Raw genomic sequence first — 21,060 nt, 5'->3', positions numbered from 1 at the left:
TCATCAGTAAGCTAGCTATTTATTTGCTTGCTCTTTTCTAAGTGCTATTTGCAGCTATTAGATAAATAAAGAAAAAGCACTAAAGGTATGCCTTGCAGTAAGAGCCTTAGAAACACCAGATACTGTGAGCTACAAGCTTTTAGGACTTCTTCAGCTTTCAGTGAAGAATATTTGTCATCTGCTGAAATTTTTCTATATTCCAGTATATATTTTTCCTTCAAAAAAGAAGGACCTATAACTAACAAGGACCTATCCTGAGCTATGATAATTGGGTTAGCATAAGGATGTCTGGAATGCATCTTGAGGCACCACATTAGAATTTTATGTCAAGAAGCAGGCTTCACCATCTTATAGTTCAGGTACTTTTTTTAGTGACTTTAGATTTCTCTGTCAATGCTCACATAATTTCAGCCCCTTGAGCAGTGCAGTTGATAATGACATTGAGTGAGAGGCCTGTGCAAATGCTTGAGTACTTCCCTGGAGACCTGATGGCACAGAACAACCACGCATCCTTGGAATTGCTGGGCAGTACCCAGAGGCCACACTTGGGCTGCACGCTTCTCATCAGTGCTGAACACAGTATCTTCCCTTCAAATTCATGTATTTTAGGAACAGATAGTAGAGGATTCAGAAAACGGGTTTTATTTGCTAAGTCTAAATACATTTTGGTACAATTCAGATGTTAATCTGAGGAAAAACTGCTACTTCTGTGCCCAGTTGGCTTGAATTAATCTCTGGTTAACTGCTAGAATGCACTGGGGAAAATTTTAGCTACTAAGTGACTTCACTGGAAAAACTTAAATGTGTCAACACTTTAACCTTCCACTCTTTTGCGTCCTTTTACGATGAAAAAACTGAAGGAAACAATCACATTGAAGTAGCCTGCCTTTCTTCTGTTAATCACCAGCTATATTAAATTATTTCCAGTTATCTGGACAAGAACACCACTGCTTTGTCACCATCGCTGCAGTTCTATACAAAAAAGAGCCAACTGTCCTGCTGAAGAAATAAAAGAAAAAGCAAGCATGCTTTAGTTCTAGGTAAGACTAATACTAGCATTTTCCTCCTCATCTCAATGTTGTCTCCCAAAGTGTTTCTTTGTTATCCTTGCACACAGTTAAAACAAAAACTTTAGGTTGAATCCTGCCTTCAGTAAGGCAGCTCAAGTATTTACAAGATTTGGAGTTAAATAATTTAGTTCCCTAAAGATTTCTTCCCTCACAGAAAAGAAGTTTGTGAACAGTTAGTTTAAAATTTCCATATTCCAGAACAGCCTGGAAAAATACATGATACAACATATAAACTAAAAGAAATAAAACCAACAGACAACTCAACACCTAGAAGGACTCCATAGTTCCCTAAAGCCTTTTTTTCTTTTCTTAAATACAGCTTTGAAATAGATTGTCACCTCCAAACTCAGGGAGACATCCCTGTGTCACGTCATTGGTTTCAGCACAAGGTAAAAGCCCAAATCCTAGCGTGGGATTTGAACTCACTGTAGCCATCTGTTTCAAGAGGATTATATGGATTTTTTTAAAGTACTAGACACATTAAAAATAGTAGAGTCACTTCAAATGCTTTTTTGGCTACTTTGTGTTAAAAATACCACCTGAGCTTGAAAGCCAAAGGTACATGTCCCTGCAAGTTTGCTACCAAATCTGAAAGTCTCATTTTTTTGTCATTAATTTACTGCATGCTTTCAAGGAACAAGCTGCACAGTCATTTCATGCCAGTGAATAAATTTCTTTTTCCAAGGTGTTTTGTTGGTTGGCCACATGATTATTTCAAATCTTTCACTGCTTAGGAAAAAAACAAAGCAATTTTGGTTCTTTTGCCTCAGATATCTGAAACAGATCTGCTTTCTGTCAGAGATGGTACTTGCTCTGTATACATGAGAAATTTTTTTTTCTTTTTGATCAAGGAATCTGTACATCTTTTTGTAGGAAAAAAAAAAAAAAGAGAGAGAGATCAAAGGAAAGAAGCACTATTACAGCTATTTGATGAAATAGATTGTTCAGTTATAGGAGATGTATGATGGGCTTCTCATCTTACTAATACCACACTTCTGTGACCACAAGCTGGAAGGACACAAGTGATGTCACTACACTATCCCTAGTTTTGAAAAGTCCTTACAAACAGGCAAACGTTGTATTTCATAGGAATGCCCCCTATTCAGTGCCATCCTTCTCACAATATAGATCTTCTTTGTAACTAGGCCAGGGGGGGCAGGGAAGACAAGTTCTTAGGAGATACATATAGAAATGTGACTGTGAATGTACAAGCTACTCCAAGCCTCCTCCTCCCCCGACCCCTCCCTTTGCATTGTTTTACACAGCCTTGGCCTTTGCTTTTGTTTCCCATTAATTAATGTTGGTCATTGTACATGTGCTTAAAGAACTGTAGCAGTTCTGTTTCTGTAACCCTTCTTAGAAGTACAAGACAGCACTGGGTAATAGCAAGAGAGGGTAAAAAAAAAACCTCACTCAGTAATATTTTCTCATTAAAAGTACTGAAGAATTTTATACTATCTGTATACTTTTCTTTTATACTAAAATAGTCCCAAAATATAAGGAATTCCTTTTTAATTTGATAATTCTATCATCACATTTGCTTATTTTTTAAAATAACCAAGACATTATACTAACATGTTACAGCAGCCTAAAGGTTTGCCTTGTTTTCTATCAGTTCATTCAATTAAGGCCTTATGACAAAATGCTGTTTCTGCTCACATCCACCAGTAATATTTTTATTGTATTATACTTTCATTTCCACTTTGTAACATGGCTGGCAGAATTCCACTGCTTTTGCAACTAGTATTAGTATTTCAGATGGACTAAATTTCCAGAAATTTTGGCACTGATAAAACAAATTGAAGCGTCAGCCTTTGACATCTGAATTTCACAATTATGTCTGAAATCAGTGAAGTAGGTGGTCTCAGCCTACTTCCACTTCTTGTTCCCCTCACAAATGCTCCACAGGTCAGCATCCCCTTGTCCTCTGTTCTCAAGAGAGGAAAAGCCTCAAGAGAAAAAGCCTAAAATCTAAGCTCAAGAATAAAAATAAGGAGAAATTGTTGTAACCAACAGGGAAAACAGAAGTATGAATGCACAGCTGTAGACTATCAGCTAATGCTAGCAAATCTTTGTTTTCAGTACTATGTTTCACTTGCTTCACTTAACTAATACATTCAAAATAAACCCACAGATAATTCATGGTATTAACTTCAGAATATGATTTGGGAGATTAAAGAACATTCCATTCAATTCACTTGCAGAAAAATCCCAGTATGACAGCCCTGGTTTAAGGAAATGAAAGTTGCATACATCAAATCAAGCAATATATGCTAGGACCTCTAATTGTACCCTGAGTGCACATGCAATCTGTTCTCTGGAATTGGACTGTATGATGGGCAATCACTGCTGTGTGCCAGGGCAGGCACTAGAACATCAGGCAACATCTGGACATGCTGAAACCCTATTTTGCAGGATATATTTTGGTTTCCACCCCCTTTTCGTCCTTAGCTCTAGAGCCCGACAGGTTGGACAGTTGTCAAAAAAACCACCCCAAAACCAACAACAACAAAAAAACCCAAAACAAAACAAAAAAGCACAAACAAAACAAACAAACAAAAAAATCCTGCTGCAGCTGGCGCCTGGGATACAGAAGATGAGGAAAAGCCAAATTTCTGTCCAGGGACTGTAAGCTGCCAACACCATAAGGGGAATTATGAGTCAGGTGAGGAGTATAGGACATGCTATAGAAAGCTATAGAAAGCATGATAGCATCAAGCTACTATTCAGTATCAGGCTACTTCCAGGCATGTTATGCAGCACTTATATCAAAGGAAAAAAGCAGTTTATTACTGCAGAGATAGTTCATAGCAAACAGAAAGGACAGCCACGTAATCTGAAGTTTACAAAGTAAACACAGCAGGCAGCTACTAAATAGGAAAACAGACATGCTGAATGACAAAATCAGACAGCAAAAAAAGATCTTCACCAGAAATATTTTTTTAAACTATCTTTGCTTGGGTTAGTCACCAGAAAATAAACTAAGTGGAGGTAGAAAGGAAAACACAAAGTAATACTTGTTTTCCTGCTCTGCATGTAAAAACTTGCATAAGAGATTAAGATTTACAAAAGCTCTGTTAATTCTCCATTTGGAGACTGACACCTCAGACAGAACTTCCGTACCATAGAACATCTTTCTCCAGCTGTTTGGCCTAGGGCAGATAAAGCAAAGATTCTGATACCAGTGTTGCTACTACATTTGGAATTGGGATGTTGCCTTGTAGCTCTTTGAGCAAATGTAGCCCCCTACCTAATGTAAAAGATTACATTACAGAGAAAGAGGCTCCCTCCTACTCTGCATATTACCATCCTCAGATTCCAGTCTCAAAAATTCGATATTAAAACTAATTAGACTGAATGTTGTTGTGAGCAAGTAGATAACTACTCTACATACATATATATATATATATATATATATCAAGAATACAGCTACGTATAGCCAATAAGACAACTTAAATAAGCCTGGTGTTTTGGAAAACAATCAGCATTAGTTATTAACAGTAGACACTGAAGAAAGATAAAACTTTGTTTGCTACTATGTCTAAAAAACCCCACAACAAACAAATCAAATATCAGATTACTCTTCTTCAACCCCCTGCATCATATTAGACTCCTTACAATTAATTACAAAGTGAAAGTCCAAAGGAAGAACTCCACATATGTCCTAGGGATAGTGATAAAAGTGTTTTCCATTTACAAATTTTAATTGGGGAGCCATTTAAAAGGATGAAGTATGAAGAGCCAGGTGCTTACCTATTTCGTCCATTATATTCAGTACCGTACACTCATTTGCACTGCAGAGGTCTACTGTCAATCCATAGCACGATCCATATCACCCAACATGCACTTCAGTCTCCCATCCTACATTCAAAAAATTCAGGCCACCAATTATGCAAACCCGGAGCAGAAAGGAGGAGGTGTCACAGAAGGCAAAGGTGCAGCTTCAGGAAGTGTCAAGAACGCACGCCTTCAAAGAATTCTTTTTCAGCTCAATTCTGGTGGGGCTTTCACCAATTCTGCCCCCACGTCTGATAAAAATGGAGTTTGTCACATCCACAGCATGATGAGATTATATGGAGGATAGAGAGGGGGGGAGAATTCTGCAGAGCACTTCCCAGTGCTCTGCGTCAATAGATTTGGGCTTAGCCTGGGTTAAGCAGCTCAGACCACAGGTTATTGGTGCTGGCAGCTGTCTACCACACTGCCCCACTTCAGATTGCAAAACACAAAACACACAGCCTGGGAGGAAGGCCTTGGTCAGTCAGCTCCAACCAGCCTACAAATAAAACAGAGAACTAGGACACTGGAGCCTCCATGTTTGCCTTGGATGGCACTTCAATAGTTTAAAATATCTCCAACCACCACCACCACCCCCCCCACACACACACCCCTTTTCAAACAGCTTAGTGCAAAGATCAGTTGCAACAATATTAAGAAATGCAGCATGCATTTCAAGATAAAAAAAACTGAAGTGAAATGGGATCTTGGTTTTAGTGAGGATTTTTGCACATTAAAAGAAGTAGATTGCTTTCTTGAGCATTTTGACTATTTTGGTATTGGGTGTCCTATATGGCATCTGGCATTTCTTGGACATCAGGTAATTCTTGACATGTGTCTTTTGGCTTGATAACAAATGAGCTTTTGCAACAAGCACAGTACAGTCATTAATGTCATCGCTTTGCCCAATATTATGGGAAATCAGTTACCAACATCTTAACAGAAAGGGCTATATTACTTCCACCATCCCCCAGATTAATGCTAATAGCACATTCAATCCAGACTTTAAGTAATACTTATGCTACAGTGTTACTTCTTCTATATAATTTTACTTTGCTCATGTAACCTGTCCAAACATAATTCTCCTCTGAAACTGTCATTATAAATTGTTACAAAATAATAATTAAAATCAAAGTCATCATACCAACAAGACCATGCCATCACTGACATTCTATGAACAAACACTCTAGTTCTACAGTAACTCATTAAGCCATAACAACTACTGTACTTGTGTGGCACAAGAGCATCTCCCACTCACTCTGCAGACTGACCAGTCCAATGAGCTTATGAAGACCCACAGAAGTCAAAGATCTGTCCTGACACCACTGTCAAATCTGGGCTAGAACATGAAAAGAAGCCTTAGGGCTGACATGGCCAGGAAGCCTGCAAGAATGGGATTGAGCCTCTGGTCCTATCAGGGACTTCCCATATAATTATAATCCCATATAATATGACAACCCCAGGAATGCTAATGCCACCTGGCCTCTCAAAACTTGGATCTGTTTAATTGAATCATAGCATGGTTTGGAAGGGACCTTAAATACCATCTAGTTCCAACCCCCTGCAATGGGCAGGGACACCTCCCACTAGACCAGGTTGCATCATGCCCCATCCAGTCTGGCCTTGAACATTTCCAGGAATAAGGCATGAGTGTTTCAACACCCTTATAGTTCCGAGTTTCTTCCTAATACCTGATCTAAATCTAACCTCTTCCAGTTTGAAACCATTCCCCTTTGTCCTATCACTACATGCCCTCATAAAAAGTCCCTTTCCAGCTTTCCTGTAGACCTCCTTCAGGTACTGGAAGCCACTATAAAGTCTTCCTGAAGCCTTCTCTTCTCCAGGCTGAACAACCCCAACTTTCTCAGCCTGTCTTCATCGAACAGATGCTCCATGCCTCACACAATTTTTGTGGTCTTCCTCTGGACTCACCCCAACAGGTCCATGTCCTTCTTCTGTTGGGGACCCCAGAACTGGACAGTGGAGTAGAAGTGGAGAATTATGTCCCTTGACCTGTTGGTCATGCTTCTTTTGATGCAGCTCAGGATATGGTTGGCTTTCTTTATCTTTACATGGAAACATTTCTATTCTTCAATCTCTTACCAGGTCATTTATTCTAATCATTGGATCTGATGCAAACATTCTCCTTTGGCCTCACAACTGAGCCCAGATTTTTGCTGGGTGAGCTGGCTACCCTGTGGTAGAAACAATAACCAGGAGTCTAGAGTTCTTCCTAGGAAATTGTGAGCCTGAAGCAACAAGGTTCTATGAAATGCTATGGAGGCAGATTGCTAAACTCTGTGCAGTTTGAGTTGCAAACACAAACCAGAGTGTAAGTATTAATTATCTTTGATTATGAATACTGAAGATCAATTACCATTAAATTTATCATCCTTGATAAGATGATTAGCAGGTAACTTGATCTGCCAGTGGTCCCCTGGAGGTACAGCATATAATGTATGGAAAACACACAAATACAAACAAAACTAAGCTCACTGAAAACACATCCAAAACCACTCCATTGATACTGACTGTAAAAAAGAACTAAAAACCTAAGTAGGGAATCAGGTTTATTGACCTGCCTCGCTACAATGGTTCTAAAAATAAAAAGCAGTGTTTGTGTATTCCAATGTATTCACATTGCAGGTCAGATCACAGGGCCTGAAGAGGTAAAAGCTATTCTGTCACTGGCATGTAGGGAAAATTAACTTGCTAATTCACTTTCTAATGCACAGTCCACTGAGCGTACAATTACATAAAAAAGGAAAATGAAAACTAATGCAGTCAAGCATATTAAATTTGTATGGTTGTAACATTATGCAGAGCTTCTTTATAGTACCGATAAATACATAGACTTTGTTTTTTCAAAAAGCAAATAACATCATTCGCCCTTAAATCAGTCACATGCAGAGCACTAAGCATATGCCATCCTTCTCTAGCTCTGTGAGACAAAAGCTACATCACCAAAAATAGCCACACAGTGTGCTAGAGCTGCTGCAGAATGCCCTAGATACATTTAGGCCATGAAGAATGAGCAGCTCTGTTGCACGGAAGGGTTAGACACTAACCTTCATAACACACCAGGATGACTGAAGAGAGAAAGGAAGATAATTTTCCATCCTTGAAGTTAATTTTTAATAAGCATCATTTAGCTGACTTTAAAAGGGAGGGTTATCGGAAAGCTATTTCCATGCAGAGCTGGAATGTATGTGTATATACACAAAACATAACAGGAAAAGGGGGTACACTAAAATACTTGGTACAGGCTTTCTGTGAAAAGGCCAGGTAAAAAAAAATTGTGCTTTTTAAAAAATAAAATGCCATTATACTGAGTTGACTTTACAAGAGCGTGGTCCTAAATTTTGATAGATGCATCCCCTGTTTGATTTCTCAATTATTTTCAGTAGTGTCTTCTGCTTTTTAGTAGTGTTTTTTTAAGTGGTTTTTTTTTTTTTTTGGAATGTCTTTCCGCTTTCTGAAGAGATTAGGAAAAGCTAAAAGTTGATGTTTTTTATTAGATCAGGTAAATTGTAAATATATATATATAGTAATATATATCAATATATAAAATATATATATTGAAAGAGCTAAAGAAGTAAAGGTCAGTCAGTGCACTATGTGTTTAGAGGAATCAAAGATTGATCACATCTGAGCATGCCAGACAGACCCCTTCAAATACCAATACTTTCAGGCTAATTTATAATTTTCTCCACCTTCCCAACACTCCACACAGCAGTTTGAAGGCATCTTGAACCAAAGGAGATGAGTGTTATAGCACTGCAATAACAAACACAAACCACACTTACCCATGGCAAAGTAGGTAGCAATAGGCAATCTAAGTTATTACAAGAACTAAAAAACTATTGATGTCGAGGAGTCATCTTCCTAAACTTCAGTCATTTTCTTTTAGTAGATTTTTGAAGCACTGGAACAATGGCAAGTGTATGTTGGGGCACCTCCACTATGAGAAGAAGCTGAAGGAGCTGGGATTGTCCAGCCTTAAGAAGAGAAGACTCTGGGGGGACTTTATAGCTGCCTTCCAGTGCCTGAAGGGAACATACAGGAAGGCTGGAAAGGGATTTTTCAAAGAAGTGTCCAGCAACATGACAAGGGAAATGGTTTTAAACTAAAGGGGAATAGGTTTAGACTGGATATTAGGAAGAAGTTCAACAGTACTAAGGTGGTGAGACTCTGGAACAACTTGGCCAGAGAACTTGTGGCTGCCCCTTCCCTGGAAGTATTCAAGGCCGAGTTGGATGAGGCTTTGAGCAACCTGGTCTAGATGAGAGGCATCCCTGCCCATGGCAGGGAGCTTGGAGTAGATGATCTCTAGATGTTTCTATGATTCTATGTTTCTCTGTAAAACACTGAGTGTGACCAGAACTAATGCATTTTATTCCCAACAGTGCAGAGAATAGTGGTCAGTCTTTCTAATGCTATCCTCCATGTTATCTCTTAGGAAGAAAGCTCAAGTCTGAGTGAAGACTAACTGAGACAAAATGGATTTGCCTTACAATTTACCTACACTGGCAGGCAAGGCTTCCCCTTTAGCCATATGAGCAGTAGAACAACATGAGCAATCTCCACCCATGTCTTGCACCCCTAACTGGTTGTATTCTGCAGGTGGGCCTTGTTACATTTCCTGTAAACCATCTGGCATTAAAAAAAAAAAAAAAAAAAAAAAAAAAAAAAAAAAAATTAAAGTTCAGTCATCAACCTTTAAAGTGTAAACATTAGCCTATATCCACAGCCCTTATAAAATGAGTAACGTGATAGCAGTACAGTATTTAGTGAGCAATCTACTGTTACAGCTTGATGCTTAACTTTCTAGACCTCTTTCTGTGAAGGTTCAGCACACAGAGCACTGAACAGAAAACAAAGAGAAATAGAGCTCAAGAGCAAGCTAATATATAAACACCAGAGAACAACAAAAGAACAGCACTGGTACTCAGAGCAGATATCTCACGTTGAAAGCACTCCCCAGACTCTGAAGGACATTTGCTGAAAAGAGATGAGTGTGATGGTTTAAGACCAAGAAGAACAATGTAAGGATCCCTTCTGCCCTTTTTGAAAGTGTAATCAACTTCCATGGTTGTCCTGGAACAACTTACGAAAGGGAAAGTATAGTCAGAAGAGAATAGGAGGGTAACTGGCTGGCAGCTGATGGATACCAGAAGTACTCTCTGATTCCCATTCCAGGAAGAGCAACAAATTACATCTCTTTTTCCAGTCCTCATAAGCCATTTGCCAGGAACAAAGCCTGTACATGATCCAGGTAGTCCAAGAAGTTTCACTGTATGCTGGAGAAAGTTGTCTGTGTCCAACAATGTGATCCAAGTGTGCAGAATATATATATTTATATACACACACACACATAGCTATATATTTAACCCATAATCACGCATTTGGTTACACAGTTTCAAGCAAAGGAACTTTCTTCAAGTATGCTGTTATGAACCTTAAGATGCCAGTTTAGTTTCAAGCATTTCTACAGCAAAGTTTATATAATTGTACACACCTGGACTGGATTTCACTTAGACCTATATCCACAGATTCTATACTTTTTTTTAAAAAAATAAGCTATTTTGATAATAATATGATTATGAAGGAATTCACTTGAGTCCATGATTTGCTTCCCTTCTACCCAGTGTGCTAGAGGAAGAACTTATAGATTTATTCCATACATTGATGTGCCTAAGCAATGAAGTCTAATGCAGTCTCCATTAGAAGGCTGTCAGGAGAGGCATGGCTTCCACTGTTGAGAAAAGATGGGCAAGTCTAAATTACAAGAAATAAGCAATAAACAACAGTGTACATAGGTTCCATTAACAACACTGAAAACAGGGACAGAATCTGAAAGCTTGAAGTTTCATAATTTGCAGTTATGTAGTGTCAAAAAATATGTATGTATAGTACCATCATTTTGGAGTTCCTACTCATGTGGGCTATAGCAGCTAAAGTGATTTTCTCTAGGATGTTATTACTGGAAAGACACAGGAACTTTAGCTAACAACTCAGGGGGCAGGCCATTTTCCTTAGAAAATGCACACATTTTCCAAAGTAATGTTTTGGTGTAGTGTTGCAAAGTGTAAGCATTGTACAGTAGCCATGGTATGGATGCACCCTTTGGAAACACTGTCCTATTTTTTTATAAGCACATCTGTATCCAGATGTGCATGCACACCCACACATCTTTTCTCTGCAGGCTGTTAGGAATTGCACCTTCATGCTGCTGTACCTTTCCTCCAAGCTATTTTCCTTTCTTCTCACAAACAAAATGCTGTGGAAAGAACAGTCTCTTCTGCATTTAGCTAATCTGCAGGATTGGCAGGTCTCTGAGGAAACAGCTCTGAACTGAGGAATTTGGTGAACAGATTTTAAAAACACAGCCACACTATCAAATACAGCAGTTACTGAACAGTGAATAGAGTTTGAACAACCATGCAGTAGTTAAGTATTTGATTGAGTAGCAAGGGTAGGTAGCCTCATTACTCCCCACAGTGTTATTTTAGGCAGTTCATAAGCTGCAGCCAAAGCCGAGTCTTAAAGCAGCAGCCTCATTAGCACAAGTTAAAGTACTTGACACAAAATAAAAGGAAAAAAACAAGACTGAAAAAGCCTCTCAAGCGTCCAAAGCTGGCCAGTAAATTCTGGGGACAATTCACTATTAAATAATGGAGGCTTCAGAGACAACTCATGAAAGAATTATTGCACTTTTTTTTTTTTTTTTTTTTTTGTGATACTACCTCCAAGGCACAGTTTAACTGCATCAGTACAGTCACTTCGAGCTTTTTTGTTGGAGAGTGCTGACTTTATATATACTGTATGACACTCCCAATGCAACATTTTAACACTTTTCTCCCTCTCACTCATGATGCATTGTTTGCAATAAAATAAATCCAGTAGAGTTGAATCCCATGCCAGGTCCCCACAGCTTAAGCAGTGGGGAAAAGTGACAGCATTGCTTCAAAACAATATAGACATTTATTGCCAATAGGATAAGAACAAATCCAGGGAATCTGGACCTAGTCCAGCACGGTGTCTCTCCAGTTCTCTTAAATGCAGCTTTGATCTTTGGGAAACTCTGAAGCACAAGAAAAGTCAGAAGGGCTGGTGGCACACAGAGAGATGCTACTCCAGGTAAACAGATGGTGAAATCTTTTGGGAAGCTCGGGTGTGAGAGGGCTCCATAGCTCTCCCCAGTACCTGATAGGTGTGGATTCTGAGGAGCAGGTGGTGAGCTGATGGTAAAGGAGTACAGGGGAACAGCAGCAAACAAGGAGCAGGCTAAAGAGAGAGGGGCTTCTGATCTTGACTTTTAGAGAGTATGGGCAGGAAACAGGAAGGAATATTGGCCCCTCTGTGTTCCACCCCTCTCAGATCCCTCAGGATCCTAAAGACTCTCTCTTTAGGTCTTCATACTGGTACCAAAAATTTATCCTGGTCCACACAAACCATGACACCAGGTAAGTAATCATTTCAACACAGAAATATGGAATGAAAATGCAAGATTTCAGGAACAAAAATTACAATTAGAGTAGGAAAAATTTCTCCTTCTTCAAAATACCTTTCTTCCCTGTGCCAGGCACTCGTAACCCATTTTCCCATGAAATCCTATGGAGTTCTCCTCTCTGGTGAGTAGCAGGCTGGGTACTTCACTGGAGCCCTTTGTTTTTCCATACAAGAGATACCAGTCTGTGCAAGAGCAGCACTGCCTGCAGTCTTACCAGCATGCCTCAGCCCTGACTGAGGGCAAGGATGATTCAGACTATTTTACAAGTGCCTTGCACTCCAAACTCCCTTTCTTCAAGTTGCCTACTAACATAATTCCCTACTTACCAAGAAAGATTTTTTTTTTTTAAGTAATTGCTCCAGTGCATAACTACAAAACTTTATAGCTGTACTATTTTTATAGTTTTACCATTACCACGTCCAGAGGGTGGTGGTAAATAGCTCTTTTTTCAAACCAGCAACATGTCACAAGCAGGCTTCCCCAGGGATCAATATTGGGCCCAATGATGCTTAAGATCTTCATAAATTATTTGGATGATGGAATCAAGTGTACCCTGACAAAGTCTGTGGATGATACCAAATGAATGGGAAAGCAAACAGCTCAGAAGGGAGAGCCCACTGCAGGAAGACCTGTGTAAACAGGAAGAGTGGGCAAACAAGAAATTTATGAAAAAAAAGTTTAGCAAGGATAAATGTAAGGTGTTGCACCTGCAAAAACACAATCCATGACTGCAGCACAGGCTAGGATCCACCTGTCTGGAGAGCAGCTGTGTGGAAAAGGACCTGGGGTTCCCAGTGGACGGCAAACTCAATGTGAGTGATCAGTGTGAAGAGAAATGGGTTTGGTTCAGCCTGTGGAAAAGTCTTGGGGAGACCTCATCATAACATTTCCATACTTGAAGGACAGCTAAAAAGAAGATGAAGGCTCCCATTTTACAAGGAGTCACATAGAAAAGATGAGGTGCAATGGGTACAAGTTACACCTGGGGAGATCCTGCTTGGACACAAGTGGAAAGATTTTCACAGTGAAAACATTGAGCCATTGGGATAATCTCCCCAGGGAAGTGGTAGATTCTCCAGCACTGAACTTTCAAGATTCAGCTGGACAGGGTGCTGGGCCATCCTGTCTAGACCATGCTTTTGCTGAGAAATCTTGGACCAGATGATCCTTGAGGTGCCTTCCAACCTGATATTCTGATATTTTGAGATAGGACTGAATGTAACAGTGGGATGTTCAGACACATCATTAATGCAGAGGATAAACAGGCCTGGGATTTGAAGGCCAATAAGAGCTTGCATCAATTTATTCAAAGCAGCTTCTCTATAGCTCTATAGAGAATATATAGCTCTAACTCTCTAACTCTATAACTCTATAGCTATACCTGACCTTGAAAGCTTCCTTATACTTTGAAAAGGAACCTACATGATTATTCCTTTCAAGCAAGTGTTAGACCACTAATTGTTTACTTGCAAAATGTGGTTCAGTTCAATAAAGCCAGAGAAATCCAGAAGAGAGCAGTAAGTGCTTTCAGTCCATTACTAGGAAAAAAAGATAAGTGCTCTAAAAGCCTGAAAAGAGGAGGTCAAATGCACTATTTTTTCAATTTACTTTGCTTCAGAAGAACTACAACAGGGGCATAATTGGCCCAGACTCTGTAATGGTTTTGCAGAAGTCTTATTGTGCATCTTCTTGCAAATGAGACTTACATTCCCCACACATAGCACCTCTTCTTATGACAGACTTAGCTCTGCACTGCCATTGATTACAAGTACATAGGACAAGATTACAGCTGTGGAAAACATTTGCAACTCTGAAAAGAGCAAACCATTCAGCTGTAACTACCCTATGCAATATTTTAAGTACTTAAATGTCAGTAAGCCTTTTTTTTCTGTTCACACATTTTTAAATACTTCACCTTCCCCACAGATAAGTGCTACCTGGGGATAGGGAAATACCTTAGCAAGACTTCCACCTTTTCTTTCTCAAATAATTAGATTCTGAATATTGGAATATTTGCCAATGGTGTCTTGCCATGCACCTCTGCTATAGTATGTAGGTGAAGGGTAGTACCTTACTTGCCTAGGATCAGATGCAGGAAAAATGCTTCTCTTTATGTAAAAAAGAGTCAATTTTCACCTTAAGCACTTAACCATAGCAGTGTTTTCTGCTTTGTTACAGAGGCTGGGATCAGAAACACTGGTGCAGTAACATCACTTGCTTTCAGATGCTTTGGGGATCAGATGACATTAAGACATCTCCCAAAAGGTACCCAAAGGCAGTAGGTACCATGAAAGCACCACTGATGAGAAAAGTGTAGACCCTATGCTTCACCAAAAAACACAAACCACACTATAATGGAAGTACTTTAGAATTTGTCATGCTTTGTGATTTCCTAGGCTGACTGAGCAACAGTGTTTCTATTTTGGTAAATATTGTCATTTACAAAGATAAATTCAAACTGTTTAAAAGACTGTAACAACTGATGTATCTGCATCTCACCATGTCCATGGGCAGTCCAGCAGACCTGCTCAGCAAATCAACCCAGCAGGAAATCTCCATTGCCATCTGTTTGGCAACCAGCAGCTCAGCAGACACAGCTTTTGGCTCTACTTGGCCAGTGAAAGGCAGAGTTCAGTACTCCACAACCAACATGCTATGCAAGTAGCCCATTAAAAGAGACCTACTTTGCAAGCATCCCTTCCTAAGCAGCTCTCACCAGCTCCAACTCATTCCTTGCCCAACCAGGTCACCAAGTAAAGCATGGGCGAAACAGCTGAAAAGGCACCACTGCCAATTAACGTGAATCCCAATGCTCCACTTACTCAGCAGTGAGTTGTATTCAACACATTTTAACTTCCCTTTCAGCAAACTCCTAAATAATCTTGAAGGCACTCACGACACCAATACCCCTTATTTTCCTCATTTTATTTCCCCCTCTTTAAAAAGAAAAGCATTAAACATAATTGCACTAGTTTACACCACCACAAAATAAAGGTATTTGGAGGGTGGTTCCAGCATTTGGAAATGCACAACACCATGTTATGGAGCAGGAAAGCCAGATCTCATTGGATTTTCCCATTTAAAGATCCAAGAATGCAAAACAGAGTAAAAGTTTAAGCATATGTAGACAATGATTTCACATCTTTTAGCACCTGCAAGCTGCAAAGTCTCAAAAGGTTTACAAGCAATACGTCTTTTTTTGTAAAAAGACAATTTTATGGTGTGTATATATATATATATATCACAAGCAGACATATTAATATGTGTGTTATACTACATATGAAACCCTTTGCAGTATATAATTAATACTGGTTTAATATAAAGAAGATTCAGGCAAAATATCAACCAAATAAGTTGGAACAAGAGAAAGGGAGAAAACACTGTGCAGATAATAAGTAGGTGCAGTGCTGTTCGCTCATTGGGAATTAGAGCCTCAGTGGCTGACTGTCTTTCTGCAGAGTAATACTCAATAATCCCTACACAGCCTGAAGTATTTGAATCATGGGAAAGCTCATTATAATTACTACTGTCAGGATGTCCTGCATAAACAAGTTTCCCCTCCCCAGAGAGGGAAACAGAGATTGCTCCTGTAGAAGTTACTAGATGTGATATTTATCACTAGTTATTCTCTAAGTTACAATAATTAAAAAAAAAACCTGGCGTACTTTCACATTACTTCAGTCCACAAAGTAAGCAGGTCAGGTTGGATATACTGTGGCAGAGAATTGGTTCAAAAAGAGGAAGTACAAAGGTTTCAAAAATAATTAAATGCCCCCCACCAACACACAGTACAAAATGTTTTGTAACCAGGTTGAAAAATTCAAAATCTTACTTCGAATTACAGTTGTTGGATCCTGCTTACTCCACAGAACATCCGGATTATTAGTATGTGGTAACTCTACCAACCCACATCAATTATTCTACAGCATTAATATAAGAAATATCTTGTCTCTTTTTAAAGATTAATAAACCAGATGTTTCCAACACTACAAATACAAAAGTAAGACTTCTCATCAGGTTGCTCCCTACTATATTTCTTTCTAAAGCTACATTAGTTTACCTTGTTTCAAGAGCAGGTGTCTGCTTCTGGGACTTTCTGGTTGCAATGCATCAAACCAAGCTCTTAGCAGCCACAGGGGAAAGCAAGAGTGAATGGTAACAGATGAGGGTGACCTCTCTCACTAACAGAGAATCCCTTCTTAAAGCTTTGGGTAACTTACCAGGAAAAATTTACAAGGCCATATTGTTGTTTCCCCTACTTAAAAAAAAATGCTGCCTTGAACAAAAGAGGTGAAAGACATCTTAAAGTACCTCTGCCTAAGAGCCCCACACAAAACTGATGTGCAGACTTCCATCTTTCAGCAGAATCTTCTTGCCTTGCTTTTGTTTTAGGTAACAAAAGCTATAGCCTCACCATCTGGGACTAAATTAGTGATAAGAGCTTGCTACTGGCAGTTTTCTAGACCTTTTTGGAAAGAAATCCTAGAATAAGTTTAAGAAAAATCCATAATCAGAGTACAAAGGGATAGACCAAAGAACAGCACTTTCTCAAAATTTAAGCTAAATCTTCACTGAATGTTAAAAGGAACTACTAGCAGTAGCAAAACACAGTGAACTCCAGTTTACAGCCAGGCTACAGCAGGGCCAGTTTGCAAGAGTTAAGATGAGCATAAATCACCCCTGCAAACCTTGGGGTCAGGAGCCTGTTCAGAACTCCATTACACTGCAATCTTCATTTCTCAGGAGAATAAGATCAAACTGTGATCTTACATATTTCAGCCTTGGAATGTTGCTCATCATGCAGATGCCAAAAACAAGTGAAATCTGTAGGATGGTGATTAAATAGAAATTTAACTGAAAAAGATGGCATCCAAAGGCATCAGCATGGTCTGAGCATCACTGTCTTCACAATACTGTTTTCCTATGTTCTGCACTGGTTATTTATTGACTACAAAGACCTTTGTTAAACATACTGCAGTGAAAAACCAAGCTACTCTGCATACAGTCTTCTGTGGCACTGAGCATCTGAGATGTAGTTTACAGCAGCAATCCTGATACCTCACAGAGGCTTAGAGAAATTCCCTTTAACACAAACTAGTTGAGAGTTGTGTTTCTTAAACCTGAGAATAACCTGGTGAAGAAAAATCCTGGCACAGAGGTAAATAAATATATTATGGAATATTTCAGAGAAGACAGATAGAAAGTGTAAGAACGTACCAAAACACTGATAGCCCAAAAACAATGACAAGAACCAGCTATTTGGTCTGCAGCCTGGTTTTGCTGCCAATACATCACTCAGCAGCTGGTTGTTGCTCTCCTTTTCTGACTTGCAGATGGTAAGTGCCTCCTGCTTTTTTCTTTACCCCTTTACCCTCTTATTTTGCAGTTCAGACCACAGCTAAACACAGCACTTCAACACAGATAGATGGCTGGAAATTACTGGGGTTTTGGTTTGGGGTTTTTTTCCCTTTTTTTTTAAACATACACTACTTTTTATTTTTTGATGCAGGAATAAGAGAACAAGGTAAAGATGTCTTGTTTTTTCTAGTGACAGGAAATGCACACAAAATGTGAAAGTGTTCATTGTCTAAAGTTTGTGTGAACTGCTTGTCTAAGACGGAGTACACATTCCTTAATGAAACAGCTGTTACAATAAAGAAGGATTGACAAGCAAGAAGGTTCAGAAGTTTTTCTACCCAACTGCCTCTGTTGCACCCAAGTATAAACAAGTGAAAACACCACTGACATGTCATTTCTGTGGCTTCAAGAACAGCTCATACATCTCTGATGTCATTCATGGAGTCTTAGCATACAAGCCAAAATTTAGTGTTGTAATTTTTATCAGTGCATTAGTCAGCAGCCAATGAAGAAACTGACTTTGAGAAAGAAAAAAAACAAAAACCAACAAAGCCAGAATTGGCTGCATAAAAGGATGACTCCTCGTGTCAAGGGTGGGTAACTGGATAAACCTGCATTTCCAAAACAGCTTTCTGAAAAGCTCTCTGAAGCAGAATGGAGAAACAAGATAGCTTTGTACAATGAAATACAAGAGTGAATTGAGTTCCGTCAGCACTTCTATAATAAACCTTGCCCGTGCAGGTATTTAAAACTGAGCTGAAAAAGATCTGGATTTCAAAAATGTTCATCACACTTAACACTGTTTTAGGATATTATTAGATTTTTAGTTCCAGAAGTTTTCATTGGACTTCCAACTAGTCAGATTGACTCCACCCAAGATATCAGCAGTGTAACCATACTCCCATTAATTAAATTAGAATTCAGATATCCTACAGAAATTTTATTTTTGAAAGTGTACGCTACTTCCTCACTCCTTTTTCTCATTGTCTACCAGCAATGGACAATAAACATTCTTAATGTTTTCTGTGTCATCCACTAACTTCAGATCCTTCAAGAGGCATCCCCATTCTTGATAAGGACAGAGAAAACATTTCTAGCACAGTATACCATGCAACAGGAGATGGCTATGGCACTAGGCTGAAGAAAGACTCTGAAATCAAAATTTCACCAGTCAAAGCATCTCCTGACTGCAGGGCTGTGCAGTGGCACCAGCCTCATTCCACAGCCCTTTGATGCAAAACAAAAAAATCAGCAGCAGGTCACAGAAGTGATCTTTGAGCAGCTGTACCTGGCATGCCAGATTGTGGATGGACAGTTGTTCTTACATCTACTTCAGACATAAGAGGAAGACCCAAAAGAAAGTGGACTGAGAAAAAAAAAAAACAAAAAACAAACTAAAAATCAACCTCCATGTGAAGGACAAGGCCAGTTATTGGGCATGATTGGATGTTCAGACTGGTGGTATTAAACAAGAGAAATAAAGACTGAAGAGCAGGTGGCCAACAACCAAGCTACAAATTCAGTCTATAAGTACACTGAATCCCTTCTGGAACTTCCAGTACCTTGAGTAACTCTCCTGGGTTGCTGAAGTTTTTGGGAAACTCAACTCCCAAGCAAACTAACCCTTTGCCTCCTCTTTCAAGCTGATTGAAAAACTGGCCTCCAACACACGCTGCTTAAAAACCACTGACTGACATTTATAAGTTGTAAATCCACAGCTACGACAGAATTCTAACAAGAAACTCCTGCTTTCCTTGAAGTCAGCTCTATAAACTCTAGTACCAGAAGAGTGCTACAGCTAATAAATTTTTATTTCCAAATGAAGGACAGTAACTTCTACAAGATTGCTGTGATTTGGAACCTCCTACTTCCCACTTTTGCTTCCCACTAATCTCAGCAGATACCGGTGTTTGGTTTGCTCAAACTCTTGACTCTAAACCCGATTCCCTTTTGTTGACATCTGAACAGACAAACTCTATAAATCACTGATGAACTCAAACCTACAGAAGTATAGCTAATCCCAGAGAAAAACTGTGTTGCCTCTACGGAGCTAAAGAACAAAACTAGGCTTCAACAGATCTGCAACACCTAGAAGATACTCTATTTGCTCAGCATTAACAAGGGAACAAAAACTTCAATGGACTTTTACCCTGTCAAAAAAAAATAGAGAGAATCTTGTACCATAACCCCACTTAAGCTACAGATGGCATATTCTAGTTCAAAACAACTCGACAGTTCCCCAACATAAACACACACACAGGGCAGCTACAGGTCTTGTCAGTATTGACATAGCAGTTCAGCTTTCCACCAATGTAGCCTGCCCCAAACCCTTTCTCCTGCTCTGGTACAGGAACACAAATTCTACCTTAGAGAAACCTGCATCTAGGTTAAGATTCACTGACCTGCCTACTGGAACTTTGTTTATTCTAGCAATTACAGCAAGTTAATAATTTAAAGGAAAAAGTGAAGCTAACATTCAAGTGCTTCTCTGAAACAGCTGGTATAACAATCTGCATGCTATCCCTAGTCATTCCTACCTTGAGCCTAAGCAGTAAAGCTGTATCTATACATACAGATAACTAAGATGGAGTTGGGGACGATTTGGCTATTCAATGGCTGCCATAATCAAACTTATAAATCACTGAGATGGGAGTTTAGTGTAGAATTCGGTAAATGTGGTTCTATACCTAGCAAGACAAGAGGGTACGGTCTTAAGTTGTGCCAGGGGAAGTTTAGGTTGGATATTAGAAAGAATTTCTTTACCGAAAGGGTGGTCAGGCATTGGAATGGGCTGCCCAGGGAAGTAGTGGATTCTCCGTCCCTGGAGATACTTCAAAAGAGACTGGATGTGGCACTCAGTGCCACGGTCTGGTAACTGCAGCAGTAGTGGATCAAGGGTTGGACTTGATGATCTCTGAGGTCCCTTCCAACCCAGTCGATTCTATGATTCTATGATTCTATGATTCTATGATTCTATGAAAGAGAAAATACTTTGCCTGAAGCAGCAAGATGCGAAAGCCTAAGTTTTAGAGTACTGCCTGATGTATTTTCTGATATTTTATCCACATATTTATTTGCTTATTAAACATTGCTCTTAGCCTCCCTCACCTTCATTATACAGATCTGGCCCCCACACATCAGCACCTACTCACACCATGCTTCAACTCAGTGCAGGAAAAACACACATATGAATATCTAGTACTGCTTTGCTGCAAAAAAAAGTTCATTGCAAGATGCACTTTTACCAACTAAGATAGTTCATTAAAACAGAGCAAATTGTAGTAATCGTTATGGTGTTTGTTGTCCTGGTACATTATTGTTGTGGTCTGAGGTTGGGTAGAC

The 21,060-nt window shown here is 39.3% G+C and overlaps 1 protein-coding gene across 8 annotated transcripts in view; it reads right to left on the bottom strand.

Moving 5' to 3' along the window:
* MAP7 (microtubule associated protein 7) overlaps positions 1–21,060 on the bottom strand; it is a 121,383-nt gene that overhangs the window by 79,933 nt on the left and 20,390 nt on the right. For 3 of the 8 annotated variants that reach the window (XM_030447450.1, XM_030447451.1, XM_030447452.1), the window contains exon 1: positions 4,824–5,161. The exons of the other annotated variants lie outside the window; for them this stretch is intronic. In XM_030447450.1, the coding sequence (XP_030303310.1) occupies positions 4,824–4,836 (13 nt within the window). In that variant the 5' untranslated portion in view covers positions 4,837–5,161. Of the gene's footprint in view, positions 1–4,823; positions 5,162–21,060 lie in introns of those variants that run through there. 8 annotated transcript variants of the gene reach the window in all.

The sequence above is a fragment of the Calypte anna genome, chromosome 3 (assembly GCF_003957555.1).
Source record: "Calypte anna isolate BGI_N300 chromosome 3, bCalAnn1_v1.p, whole genome shotgun sequence".
Taxonomy (NCBI): Eukaryota; Metazoa; Chordata; class Aves; order Apodiformes; family Trochilidae; genus Calypte; species Calypte anna.
Note: the sequence above shows the minus strand (reverse complement) of the source record. Positions and strands in the feature narration are given on the sequence as shown.